Here is a 14398-nt window from a genome sequence, read left to right on the forward strand (position 1 = left end):
TCTTCTGGTTCTAATAACTATTTCTTCAAAGTTCATCCATTTATTGTCTCTCTTTCATGGTATTGGCACACCTCAAATATTTGATAATTCTTGATTACATCTCATTTTTTCAATTGAGATTATTTGCTAAAGTGCCTGCTTAGGCCTGTGTAGCTCATATGGAGTAAGGAAATTGAAGTTGCTGCCAGGACTACTTATACTGTTTTCCCAGGCTAAACAAGCTATTGCTGGTGGTAATGATCAACAATAACAGAGGCTAATCTTTGTTCCTCCCAGGCATTGTAACCCTGCTAAGGCCAGCCTCCTGTGTCCCTTTCTTAAACATAGCTCCTTCTTGAAAAGATTGATAAATTGGACCACATTAAAATTAAGACTATTGGTTCAACAAAAAAAGAGTGAAGAGAGTGAAAAAAGCAAGCCTTGGAGTCACAGAATATGTTTCACTAACAAATAACAGAAAAGGAATCATGTCTAAGATATATGAAAAATTCCATTAAAAAAGACATGCAATCATTAATTACGAAAAAAAAAATAGAGAAAAATCAGGCTTTTTAATTACGAAAAAAAAAAAAAAAGACATGCAATCAATCCAATAAAAAAGTGAGCAAGAGACTTGAATAGGCACTTCACAAAAAAGAGACTTTTCAAATGGCAAATAAACTCATTAGTAATCAAGAATACGAAAATTAAAACTACAGTGAGACAATGATACAAGTCCACATGAATGGCTGCAATCAAAAATACTCACAATGAAATGTACTGATAAGGGAACAAAGAAAAATCTCCACGCTACTGGAAAGGTGTAACTGATATAACTACATTGGAAAAAATTTTTATGTTATCCACTAAAGCTGAATAGATATTCAGTGATCTGGCATTTTTACATCTAAATATGAACTTGACAGAGATATGTATACATATGTAATAAAGTATATGCATAAAAATACTTGTTACAATATTAGTCAAACTGCCACAAGCTAAAAAACAAACTCTAGAGGTCCATTGATAGAATCGATAAATTGTGGTATATTCATTTAATGGAATACTACATAGCAATGGAAACTAATAAGCAAACTAATGTTATACTTAACAAACATGAAAAAGAAGTCAGACACAAAAGAATATTTCTTATGTGATTTCACTAATTAAAAAACAGGCAAAACTAAATCTATGGTATTAGAAATCAGGATGGTTACATTTGGGGAATAGGAGGGGAAATTGAGATGGATGGTGGTGAGGAAGCCTTCAGGCATGCTAGTATATTATATATCCTAATGAGGATGGTGGTTGCATGGGTATTTTTGTGACAATTTTGTGACAATTTGCTATAATCTATGTAAAGGATGACATGCACATTAAAGAGAAAAATATTTGGAAAACACAGTTAAAAAAACACAAGCCAAACTATAAGAATGTAAGTGATAAACCTGGACTAATTATACGTAATGACTACAAAATAATTATGTTACTTACCAGACCCCAAAAAGATGACAAGTAGATAATATTTCCAGTTAACTTTTATGTGTTCAATAGTAATTCTGAATGCTCTATGATGTTTTTATATATTTTAAAGCAAATAAGGAATAAGAGAGGAACTCTAGGCTGAGCACGGTGGCTCACACCTGTAATCCTAGCACTCTGGGAGGCCAAGTAGGTGCATCATTTGAGCTCAGGAGTTCAAGACCAGCCTGAACAAGAGCAAGACCCTGTCTCTACCAAAAATAGAAAGAAGTTAACTAGACATCTAAAAATATATAGAAAAGGCCGGGTGTGGTGGCTCACGCCTGTAATCCTAGCACTCTGGGAGGCTGAGGCTGGCAGATTGCTCGAGGTCAGGAGTTCGAAACCAGCCTGAGTGAGACCCCATCTCTACTAAAAAAATAGAAAGAAATTAATTGACCAACTAAAAATATATATACAAAAAATTAGCCAGGCATGGTGGTGCATGCCTGTAGTCCCAGCCACTCGGGAGGCTAAGGCAGTAGGATCACTTGAGCCCAGGAGTTTGAGGTTGCTGTGAGCTAGGCTGATGCCACAGCACTCACTCTAGCCTGGGCAACAAAATGAGACTCTGTCTCAAAAAAATATATATATATATGTCTATATATATATAGAAAAAATTAGCTAGGCATGGTGGTGCATGCCTGTAGTCCCAGCTACTTGGGAGGCTGAGGCAGAAGGATTGCTTGAGCCCAAGAGTTTGAGGTTGCTGTGAGCTAGGCTGACACCATGGCCCTCTAGCTGGGACAACAAAGTGAGACTCTGTCTCAAAAAAATAAATAAATAAATAAAAAGAAGAGGAACTCTACTCTGACATCTGTTAAAGGTATTTCCTGTACTAAACTGAAATATTATAAAGTATCCATTTGGTGTCAATAGAGATAAAATGACTTACGCTTCATTTACTTGTTACAGCTACCTTATCTTTTATCTAAAGGATTTAAAATTGTATTACAATAAAACACACAAATACATAAAATCATTAATCTATTAATTTTATTGTGGTATAACTGAGATTTGTTAAATAAAGAAGGGATTAGGAAACATCAAGACATTTTCTGAATCCCTTTGAATCCCAATATATTGCTCAATAGTAAGGGTGGTTATTCATCAATACTCTTCTCTGAATTTTAAAATTATGCTTAATACAGTGCTTTGGTCAAAATAATTTGCTGTTGAAACTTAAAAAAGATCATATTATCACTGTATGCCTCTCTTCTTTATAGTAAAAGCAAACTAGGTAGCTAATTAGGTTCACTGTCTATGTGTATTCGGATGGGAGCTGAGAAGTCTAGCTCTCTATAGAGAGAACTTGCAGCAGGTAAACCTAGTATTACTTGATCTTACGGAAAGCAACAGTCATCCAACTTTTGTTACTAAATGTGTCACAGTATGTCTCTCATAAATTTGAGCCAAATATAAAAAAGAAATATGTTAAGTTTAATGATATAAGGGAGTTAAGTAATTTTCTCCAAGACAAAATATGATCAATTAATGCTTAAGAAAAGCAGTATTTTTTGCTATTAGGAATGTTAAAAAATGTTTGTGAAATAATATCGATTAGGAAATGTCTAATCAATTGGTTTTCACCTCCTTGAAGAGAAGATGAATGAGGAATTCAATAGTCTTTTAGTATAAGAATAATACTGTATGAGCAATAGTAGGTACTTGTGTTTTTCTTAGACCAGGGATTTAAGTTTAGATATAAGTGGATTTGTATTTGAGTGATGGACAAAATTATTTTCCAAAGGACACTGCTGAGTGTCACTTTTGGACTATCTAAAAGAGAAAGCCATAGAGAAGAGTTATGTTTCTGATATGGTTTTGAGGGAAGAAAACTGGCATCCATAGCTACAGAGTATTAATAATTTTCTCATACAGTCATGGGTCACATAATGACATATGATGTTTTGGTCAATAATCGACTGCACATACAACTGTGGTCCTGTAGGGTTATACAATAATAGAGCTGAAAACTTCTTGTCATCCAGTGATATCTTGATGATCCTAACCCTGTAGACGCCTAGGCTAATGTGTGCGTTTGTGTCTTAGATTTTAACAAAAAAAAGTTTAGAAAGTAAAAACAATTTAAACTTTCTAAAAATAGAAAAAAGCTTATAGAATAAGGATATAAAGAAGTAAAATATTTTTGTACAACTGTACAATGTACACTTAGTATTAAGCTAAATGTTATTACAAAAAGCCAAAAATTAAAAAAAATTAAAATGTCTATGAATCTAAAAGTTACAGTAAGCCAAGGTTAATTTATTATTAAAGAAAGAAAAATATTTTTAAAATAAATTTAGTGTAGCCTAAGTGTACAGTGTTTATAAAGTCTACAGTAGTGTAAAGTAATGTCTACGGTAGTATATAGCAATGTTCTCAACTTTCACATTTTCTCACCATTCACTCATTGAATTACCCAGAACAACCTCCAGTCCTGCAAGTTCCATCATGGTAAGTGCCCTACACAGGTATACTCTTTTTTACCCTTTATACCATATTTTTTACTGTAGCTTTTCTATGTTTAAATATGTTTAGATACACAGATACTTATCACTGTGTTATACCATTGCCTAGAGTATTCAGTACAGTAACGTTCTGTACAGGTTTGTAGACTAGGAGCAATAGGCTGTTCCATCTAGCCTACGTGTGTAGTAGGCCATACCATCTAGGTTTGTGTAAATGCACTTTATGATGTTTGCACAAGATGAAATCACCTCAGGATATGTTTCTCAGAATATATTCCTGTTTTTGTTAAGTGACACATGACTGTACTATGATTCTACCTAACTTGGTTATAGTAATACTTACCAAATGCTGTCCAATGTACTAAAAAGAAGTACATTATGGCCTAAGCCACTCTGTAACTTCTTTGGGTCTGTTTTCATTACATGAAGAACTATATCTACTCCTTCAGTTCCAAAAATTTCCTGTTTAAGAGATTTGTTTAAAATTATTTCTTGAAATAAATAATCTCCTTCTTCCCCACCTTATCTTGTCCCCTAAAATTATTTATCACAGAAATACAACATTTTAGGAAAATCTTTCCTAAAATAGTATTTCTAATGCAATTAAAAAAATCATACTTGTTCTCAGGAATTTAAAATAAATCATTGTAAAGCTAATCATTTTAAGAGAGGGTGTCAATCAACATGCCAGCTTAATGTCTCTTTCAATTTTGCTTTTTCCCTTTCTCTCTCCTTTTTTTTTTTTTAGAAAAAACCAGATAACTTGCCCTATGATTTTCTCTCATATTATAATAAATACAGTCTAGCACCACATCAGATCAATACTAGATAGTAATAACTATCGTGGATGATTTTCTGATAATCCCAAGAGAGAAATACATATAAAACTGGTAGGTAAAACTTTCAATAATTTATATGAAGTTATTACCATTTAATATTTTCCTCTTACCAACTATAGTTCTCATTGTCTTGCTCAGTTCTGGTTCACAGTAAGCAAGATTATGATTATTTTTCCAGAAGAGCACAGGCACAGGATGGGAGAATATTAGAAGTTGTACTGAAGTTTGGTGCTAAGCATGTATTCACTGTTCCTGTTGCCTCCTATAAAAATCTATCTATTGAAACTTTCATTTTTGGTTTTTATCTTTCCAATTCCATCTCTTGCTATTAAATATTTAAATTATCAATCTCTGAGACTCGGAGGTTACCATGGAACTAAAAAAGATTGAAGGGAACTAAGGACTTGTTCTAATGTTTAGTTTTAGGTATGAACCCAACTCAAACCCCAAATAGTATTTGCAATGATAGAGCCCACTTTGGAAGACTGGTAGTTCCTTATAAAAATAAATATACACCTACTTTATGATACATCAATTCCACTCCTAGGTATTTACCCAATAGAAATGAATGCATTATATCCACAAAAAGACTAGTACAAGAAGGTTCACTGAAGCTTTATTCATAATAGTCTCAAATGGAAACAACCCAAGTGCCTATCAATAGAAGAATGGATAAACAAATTTTGGTATATTCATACAATGGAATACTAGTCAGCAATAAAAAGCAAGGAACTATTGATACATGCAACAATATAGATATATTTCAGAACTATGATGCTAGGATGACAGAAACCAGACATAAACATAAATACTAGGTGATTTCATTCATATAAAATTAAAGGATAGGCAAAACCAATCTATAGAAATAGAAAAAAAAAATAGCAGTTTGCCTGGAGGTGGATAGGGGGATGGCTGCTAAGGCAATGAGGACATTTTAGCAAGATGGCAATATTCTGTTTTTTGAAACAGAGTCTTGCTTTGTTGCCCAGGCTAGAGTGAGGCAATATTCTGTTTTAACTGGGGTATTAGTTAATGGGTGTATACATTCATCAAAACCTATCAAACTATATATTTAAATCTGTACTTTTTACTATATATAATCATACTCTAATTAATAAAAATTAAATTAAATTTTCACAAGATAAAAAAATTATGGGCACTTACTAAAAAAGTGTTATAACAGTTTATAGTGTTAGGTAACTAGGAGATCTGAACAAAACTTTCACAAGCATACATACCTTCCTTTGAATATGAAGTTCACAAAGACTCGATAAAATAAGCAATATATCAGACTGGATTTCCAAAACAATGGCCTCTTCGTTTTCATTAGGCTTGCTTATTATATTTTTAAAGATTCCTGGTATGAAAAAATTTAAAGAATGTAAAGTTATTGGACATTTTTTATTTTGATCAGTTACTATTTGGAAATTCCTTCTAAAAATTTCTTCAGCTAGAGAGATTATTTTAGAAGGGGATATTTTCATTTGTATAGTAACCTAGAAGCTATGGACAGAGGATGACAAATGGATTCCTTGATCTTTCAATACAATCAGTAGCCCACATATATAGAATTTCTCAATACAATCAGTAGTCCCGAAGAGATCACCAAGTTTGAAGAGCATGTGCGGAGTGTTGACATCGCAGCTTTCAACAAGATCTGAAGCCTGATGAGCATGTGTGTGTGTGAGTGCGTGCGTGAGTGTGGCCCTGCCATAAATAAAAGCTGAGTCTCCGGCCAAAAAAACAAAAACAATCAGTAGTCTCACATATGTAGAAATTCTAGCACAGAATTAATGGAGTATCATAAGAAGGTGTCCTAACAACCTAATACTTTGCCCAGCAAATTATGTTTAAAAATATGCAGTTTCATGAGAGATGAGTGCCTTTGCAAATATATGACCAAAATGCCTGACTGTAGTTTACCTCATCCCTTCTTCTCCTCAGAGTTAACAGGGTCAATTTTAAGCAAAGGTGGAAGACCTCTCTAGTATGTGTTCTATTGCTGTTGTTTCTTTCTTCATCTTCTTGTTCTGTCTACCCGAAGGTGTCTTCAACAATCTTAGGTAACAGCATTCCATCCTTTAAAATCCCTCCCTTGCTTCTAATCAAAATTGAAAAGGACTTGCAAACAGCCACAAACACTGATGAAATGATATTCATGATAAAATTTTGCTTCAAAAAAGAATTTTCCTTTAAGCTTTAAATGAGAAAGAAAAGTCATTTTTTTTTTCTCTCTCTCTCTCTGTTAAAGGCATCTCTGACATTAGCAGGAAAGTATGAAGCTCTGTTCCAAAGTAGAAGGGTCATGGAAATCACAGCCTGGCCCTGAGGGACTATTCTTGGTCCCATTAGGATGAATCACAGGTGGGGGATCAGACCCTAGGGAGGCTAGTTAAGCCTGCTGCAGGCCCAGTGAAGGGGCACTCCATGGACAGAGGGGCCTATGTTCCTTTATCAGGAGCATCTTCTAGGAATCCAACCTGCTAGTCACAGGTTTGCTTTTCCTTTCTAGATTATCTCATTCTGCTTCCTACCTGGGTGTAGGCATATAAATTTCCCTGCTGTCTGGAACACACAGTAAGTTAATACTGAATTATTTCCTCCATTTTTAAGTACCCTTTAATTCCCTGCCTTTACCCTTTCTCCTTATTCTACTCTGAATCACTCTATTTCCTCAAGATTCTTCTTCCTAAAACACAACATTGGACACATGACCTCACTGATCAAAACCCTTTGTGGCTCTCCGTGTCTAAAGAGGATGAAGTTCAAACTGTTGTCTATTACTCAAAACTCTCCAGCTCGGCTTCTGACTGTACAGTTGAACCTATTTCGTATCATTTGTCTTCATAAAACTTTTGCTTCACTTAAACTAGCTCTGAACACATCATCGTGCATATATCAGCACCATGTCTCTGTTCATGTTATCCCCTTACTTGAAAGGCCATCCCTTCCTTTTTTCCCCTCTTGAAACTGCCTTTTCCCTCACAGGATCCTATTAAGACTGCCCAGCCTTAAAAACTACCCAAGCTTCTTAAGTTTCTGTAACATTTATTCTCTGTACTAGTCATTAAGTACTTGACTGATGGTGCAGGGTAACATATGCTGTCTTTCTACGATATTCTTTTGTTCTCATCAAGGGCAAGGTCCCCAGTGTCCTGCCCTATACATATTTGTAACCCCGGTGCCTACATAGAAAATGTATAAATATTTATGTTTAAAATGTAATTACTGCTCATTGAGCATGTTACTGCTACAAAACTGTGTCAGGTTGAGTGAGATACAGTCATTGTCTCCATGAACTCAACATGATAAAGAGATCAGCTTTTATTCTGGTTAAAGGGGAAAAGTTCTAAGAAGAGAAGAACCATGCTATTTGTTTTCTCTTTTCCCTACCCTACTCCCCCAGCCCAGGTAGGATTAAGATTTCTTCTCAGACTTACGGAAGAAGATTATATTTCTAGGACTTCCTCCAGTTAGGCTGGAGCCTTAAGACTGAGTTTTGTGCAATGGAATATGTACAGGAGTGATAAAATACAGTTTCAGTCTTGGTCATCCTAAGCAAACTCAGTAAGAAGGTAAATGTTTTTGCCTAGCTCCCTTTTCAATATACTTTTTTTTCCTTACCAGTATTATTATTATAGGAGGCTATCACTACACTCCACAAATGATAGAAAAGTACGCACTTTAATTTAACAGATAGAAGAATTTTTGAATAGGTATTTATAACCAACTGACATTTAGCACATTATATCATTTACTCATACAGCAATCACTGGCTATGAGTGACTGAAATATTATAGCTCTTTTCAGAGTTGAGGAAAGGTGAGGGCTGGGGGACTATTTATTTTTTAAATAAAAGGTAAAGCAGCTTTTATTTAGGGGCTCTGAATTTTATACTGGGATTAAATGTACTTATTTTAGGGGATAAGGTGATTTAGCATAGAATATTTCATATAGAAAAGAAACTCCTCTGTACATTTCTGTATATACAAGTGTCCTGGTATGCCAAATGCATTGGAAAATGTAATGTTATCCTCTTTTAAAATGGCTCCAGGCCGGGCGTGGTGGCTCACGCCTGTAATCCTAGCACTTTGGGAGGCCGAGGCGGGCGGATTGCTCAAGGTCAGGAGTTCGAAACCAGCCTGAGCGAGACCCCGTCTCTACCAAAAATAGAAACAAATTAATTGACCAACTAAAAAAAATATATATATATAAAAAAAAAATTAGCCGGGCATGGTGGCGCATGCCTGTAGTCCCAGCTACTCAGGAGGCTGAGACAGGAGGATCGCTGAGCCCTGGAGATTGAGGTTGCTGTGAGCCAGGCTGACGCCACGGCACTCACTCTAGCCTGGGCAACAAAGTGAGACTCTGTCTCAAAAAAAAAAAAAAAAAAAAAAAAAAAATGGCTCCAAAAGCCTTGGCCAAAAGTGGTGATCTTATTACTAAAAGAAGGAAACACAGCAATAGCCAATTTAAAAAAAATATAAAGATAATTCTAAATGAAATGGCATCTGAATTAAGGAAATAAATGTTTAAAGGATTAATGATTATGATGTTTGTTCCAATATGAAATAAAAATCAAGAAAATATTCAGGAGTTTCTCAGCCATAAAGATAAGATAAGGCTGAGCATGGTGGCTTACACCTGTAATCCCAGCACTTTGGGAGGTTGAGGCGGAAGGATTGCTTGAGGCCAGGAGTTTGAGACCAGCCTGAGCAATATGGCAAGACTCCATTGCTTAAAAAAAAAGACAACATAAATTTGTAGAAAAATATTTCAAACAAAATCTATAGTATTATGTCATCTATATAATATCTATAATATAAATATCCTCCTTTCATCAGTAAACTACCATGTTATATTTTACCTATCATTTGCTGAATTGCTCCCTTTTCACAAAGATCTGTGTTTAGAATCTCATCTTCAAGGTAGACCATGGCTCTCAGAAGTCTTAAACTGTAACGCATCTGTGCAAATTTGTTGCCACGGCCACCTGTACCATGAAAACTGTTACCATGACTAAAGAAAGGATCTGTGAAGAAAAATCAATAATTTACTTTAATCAAGAAATTTAAAACAAAAACATTTCAAATAAACAAAATATCAAATATCTTATATATCTACACATTTAAACAGATGTTAAAATTTTGTCAAATTTGTTTAGTTTTTTTTTAAAGAAATAAAATATATCCCTCCCCCTTCCTCCTTCTAGTCCCAGAACAGAATATGTGTTTTAAAACATTACATTTGTATCACATTATATCTTTTGCAACTTGCTTCTGTTACTCAACATTGTTTTTTTTTTTTTTTTTGACAAAAACTAAGGCTTATCAACATTGTTTTTAAAATTTACCTTGTCTCAAGTAGATCTAGATTATTCATTTCAGTAGCTTTTAGCATTCATTTTTATAAATGAATCATACTTTATCCTTTACTAGTATAAACTGTTATAATTAACATTTTGGCTCATGTTCTCTAGGTAACACTGGAATCATATAGTAAAATCACACTGAATTTTACTAAAGTTGCCAAGTTGTTTCCCATATAAAACCAGTAAGACTAATTGAATTTTCCCCCCAAATTTGTTAAATGTGAAATGGTAGTTCATTGTTATCTTAAAATTTGCATTTCCCTAATTACCAATGTGATTAAGTGTTTTTAAATATTTTTTGGGAATTTGGGGTTTTTGTGATGCAGCAGTCCCTACTCTTTGTACACTTCTCTACTGAGTTATTTCTTGTGGATATGTAGGAATTCTTTATGAACCTGGATTTTAATCCTTTATCAGTCACAGGGGTAGTAATTGTCTTCTCTCAATTTGCATATTAGTATTTCATTCCAATTTTGTCATACAGACATTTATATGTTTTATAGCAGTTAAGTGCATCGATCTTTTCTTATATAGCTTAAGCTCTTGAGTCTTTTTAAAGAAATCTTTTCCTACTCTGTTAGCTATCATGGAGATTTTTTCCATGTTTTCTTCTAAAAGTTTCACACTTTAACTTTTCATACTTAGGTCTTTCATTTATTTTGCAATTGAATTTTTTTTAACACAGTGAAAGGATCTCATTTTTACTTTTTCACATGGAAAAAGTAAAAGCCAACTGCCCCAGCACTTTCTTCCACTGATTGGCAATATCATCTCGGATAATGTCAACTTCTCATATATTCCATGCCATTGGTCTAGTCCCTGACTCAGTACCACATAATTTTAATTACTATAGCCTTATGGTAGGTCTTTATAAATAACAAGGCAAGTCTTCTCTTCTTTATAGTAGGTTTTCTTTAAAAGGTTATTTTAGAAGTAGCTTTAAGTTTCAAGCTAAAAAAAAAAAGTTTAAAATACTGTTCTGAGTATTGCATATGTTGGTTAAATATGTGGTTTTCTGAAGCCTGGATTAAATCCTTACTCTGCCACTTCTGGAGAGAAACAAGTCATGTAGCTTCTCAGATTGAGTTCCACCCATCTGACAAACAGGTATAATAATAGTACCTATACTTCCTAGGTTTGTTGGGAGGACTAAATGAATTAATAGTTGTAAGGTGTTTAAGGACTACCATATGGTAGGTTCTCAATAACTTTTAGCTATCAGTCTTCCTCTTGTTAGGTAGCATTTTATCTTGTCTTACAGTCTTCTGTAAACATAAATAATATAAAGGGTAGACAGAAAAATTGTCTTATTTAGTGGGAAATAATTTAACAAGACTAAATTTAGTAGCTCGACATATTAGAAACTAGAAAACTAAAAGGCTATATATTTTTTTCCTCTCCCATGGATAAATGAGTGATATTCTTGATCTAATGAAAATGTGTCATACAAAATTACTTCCAGAGCAAAATTACTACCAGAAAAAAAAAAGCATTTTCTTTCTTATAACATTTTTAAAAACATGAATGTATTTCTTATTTCCTTTTTAAGAACCAAAATAAAATACAATATAAATTGGGACTATGCTAATTTGATAGACTACATGTAGAGTATATGTGGAGCCTTTACTTCTGGCTAGAGATCTAGATTTTAAGTTCTATATGGGTAATGATTTTTATTTATTTTAAGCATAAATGTATTTTAGGCAGCCAAAACAGTATCTAGTATATAGTAGGTATTCAATAAATATTTGATGAATTAATGCATTAAAACATTACTATGATTTATTTCCTTCCTAAATATAATTTTTGGCTAGGACTAATAATACAAAAAATTAAATCAGATTATATGTATGATTTATTTTAGGTGTGCATCAACTATGGTTATAATATTTACTATTAACATCTTACTTTAAATGAAATCTGTTTTTTCTTAAAACATATAAATATATTAAAAGACAAATCTACATTTTAAAATTTCTCTTTAATTAATTTTATTGCCCTTTCTATGCATATATTGAGAGTTCAGTTGAAATAAAAAATTAGAATTTTGACAAAAATCTTGAAGGGCCACTCACCTTCACTCTCACACCATTCCAGAAATGCAAGAACTCGAGCATTTCCTTGGCATAACATATATTCTTCTATTAATAGAGGAGCCACTGATGACAAAGTGGCAATTGCATGCAGCTGTAATTCTTCATACTGTGCTGAAGACCATTCAACTGCTTTGTGTTTCTCAGGCTTTTTAACATAGGTAAACAAAGCCAAAACAACTTTGCCCTCAATTAATAGCTACGAGAAAGGGCAAAAGATATTCTGTTAGAAACATAATTAAAATTATTTAATCTAAGAAGTTAAATAAAAGATTTATATTTTGAAGTTTTATTGATAATTTCAAAATATTTCCTTCTTAAATATCTCCAATCTCTGATGGGTATCAAAAACCCCACAAAAAACAAAAACAAAAACAAAAAATTATATAAAAATAACAGTTAGTTATGACCCTCTTTTCTGAGGTATGCACTCTCTAGCTGACAATATAAAATATACATTAATTTTTTGTTTATGCTGCTCATATATGTAATTTAGCTCCTGTTTACAATGAAACCATAGGAGCAGAAAATTTGGGATAAATAAAGTACCGGCATTTATTTTCCTTACTTTTAAAAAAGCAAACATCTCACAGACTCAGTTTTGTACTATAGAAAACAATTTTGTCTGAAGTAACGATAGCAACAAATATTTAATCACACACAACAGAACTTACAAACATTCCATCAAATAAATGTCAGGTCACAGATCATGTTTAATTATTTGTCTAGTATTTTAAAATTTTATTAAATCCATCATTTCAATAAAAATAAGATAAAATGTATAGCTATGATGACAACAGGATATTATAGCTAATTCTGATTGATGTATATTTATGGTTCACAAGGGAATCAAACACCATGTGCTATATTATGTTTAATTTTCTTTTAATTTGGCATTATTCTATAAAGACTTTTTTACACTAACAATTATGAATTTTTCTAAATTGTCTACTAGTCTACAAGAAAAGAATACAAGATTTAGAGTTGAGAAAACAGGAATAACTATCAGTTCTAGCATTACTGTGAGAATTAAATTGAGAATGTTTTTAAAATACCAAGTTAACTGCAAATGATAGTGTACATATTCATTATGACTACTATTACTGGGCCATCAATATATGCCATCACAAAATTATTGATCCTATTGCCCACAAAGTGCTTTAAGAAGCTCACCATAATCTTTGTGCTACTTGACTCTGTTGCCTATAAAATGTTGTTCAATCAAGATTTATAAACTGTAACATAAACTTTATTTATTGTCTTTATAGTTATTTTAATAGTTATTTAATACTACACTGTAATAATAAACCACATTTTATGGAATGATTTTCTATTTGGCATTTCAGAAAATACATTTAGGTTCTACATAGTATATATTTTTAATACAATAATAAAGTTATAACTGTAAAGACAATTTCTTTCTCTTTTTCTAAGCATTTCAAAAAATGTATGTTCTTCAAAGTAGCATTACTAAGAAGATGCTGAGCTTATTTAAATCCTCATAATGATCTCATGAGGTAGACGTTGAGCTATCTGGGATTTAAAAGAAACCAAACAACCTGCACAAGGTCACATAGCTAGAAAGTGACAGCACTGGGGTACCACCTGACTAAAGCCTTTACCGCTGTACTATCCTACCTCTAGATTACTGGTAATGATATTAACAGAACGAATTTCCACTTCTTTTTCATGGTAATCTTTTGGAGCTTGAAAGAGTTTTAGAACTAAAAGGAAATTTCACTTACTGCAGCAAGTAACTATACTAATGGAATTATTAGTAATATATTTTTCTATCACTTTATAGGTTACAAAGCCTTTATTATACAAAGCCAAAGTATTATACTCTTTCTTTTACAGAATGAGAAACTGAACTCCAGAAAGATAAGGTAAGTTTGCCAAGGCTACATAACTAGTAGGAGGTGATAAGCCAGAAGTGAAATTCAGTTTCAGTGTTCTTTAAATTACATCATGCTGTGATGTAGGGAATCAAGTACTAAGGTAAATTCACAGACAAGAAAAAATTAAAGACAATAGGTTTGTGTGGTGAAAAAGCAGGTTCATAAGGGTTTTGAGGTTGGCATCACAGAGGTTAGCAATTTCCTCAAGCATTAAATCTATCCCTTG

The 14398-nt window shown here is 33.1% G+C and overlaps 1 protein-coding gene across 3 annotated transcripts in view; it reads right to left on the reverse strand.

The window, feature by feature from the left end:
* The window catches only part of CFAP69 (cilia and flagella associated protein 69), a 65055-nt gene that overhangs the window by 15748 nt on the left and 34909 nt on the right, over positions 1–14398 (reverse strand). For all 3 annotated transcript variants that reach the window (XM_012779589.3, XM_012779588.3, XM_076006451.1), the window contains 4 exons: positions 12257–12473; positions 9678–9842; positions 6049–6167; positions 4315–4433 (listed from right to left, as the gene is read on the reverse strand). In XM_012779589.3, the coding sequence (XP_012635043.2) occupies positions 4315–4433; positions 6049–6167; positions 9678–9842; positions 12257–12473 (620 nt within the window). The remainder of the gene's footprint in view (positions 1–4314; positions 4434–6048; positions 6168–9677; positions 9843–12256; positions 12474–14398) is intronic.

This window comes from Microcebus murinus, chromosome 9, assembly GCF_040939455.1.
Source record: "Microcebus murinus isolate Inina chromosome 9, M.murinus_Inina_mat1.0, whole genome shotgun sequence".
In the NCBI taxonomy this organism is placed as follows: Eukaryota; Metazoa; Chordata; class Mammalia; order Primates; family Cheirogaleidae; genus Microcebus; species Microcebus murinus.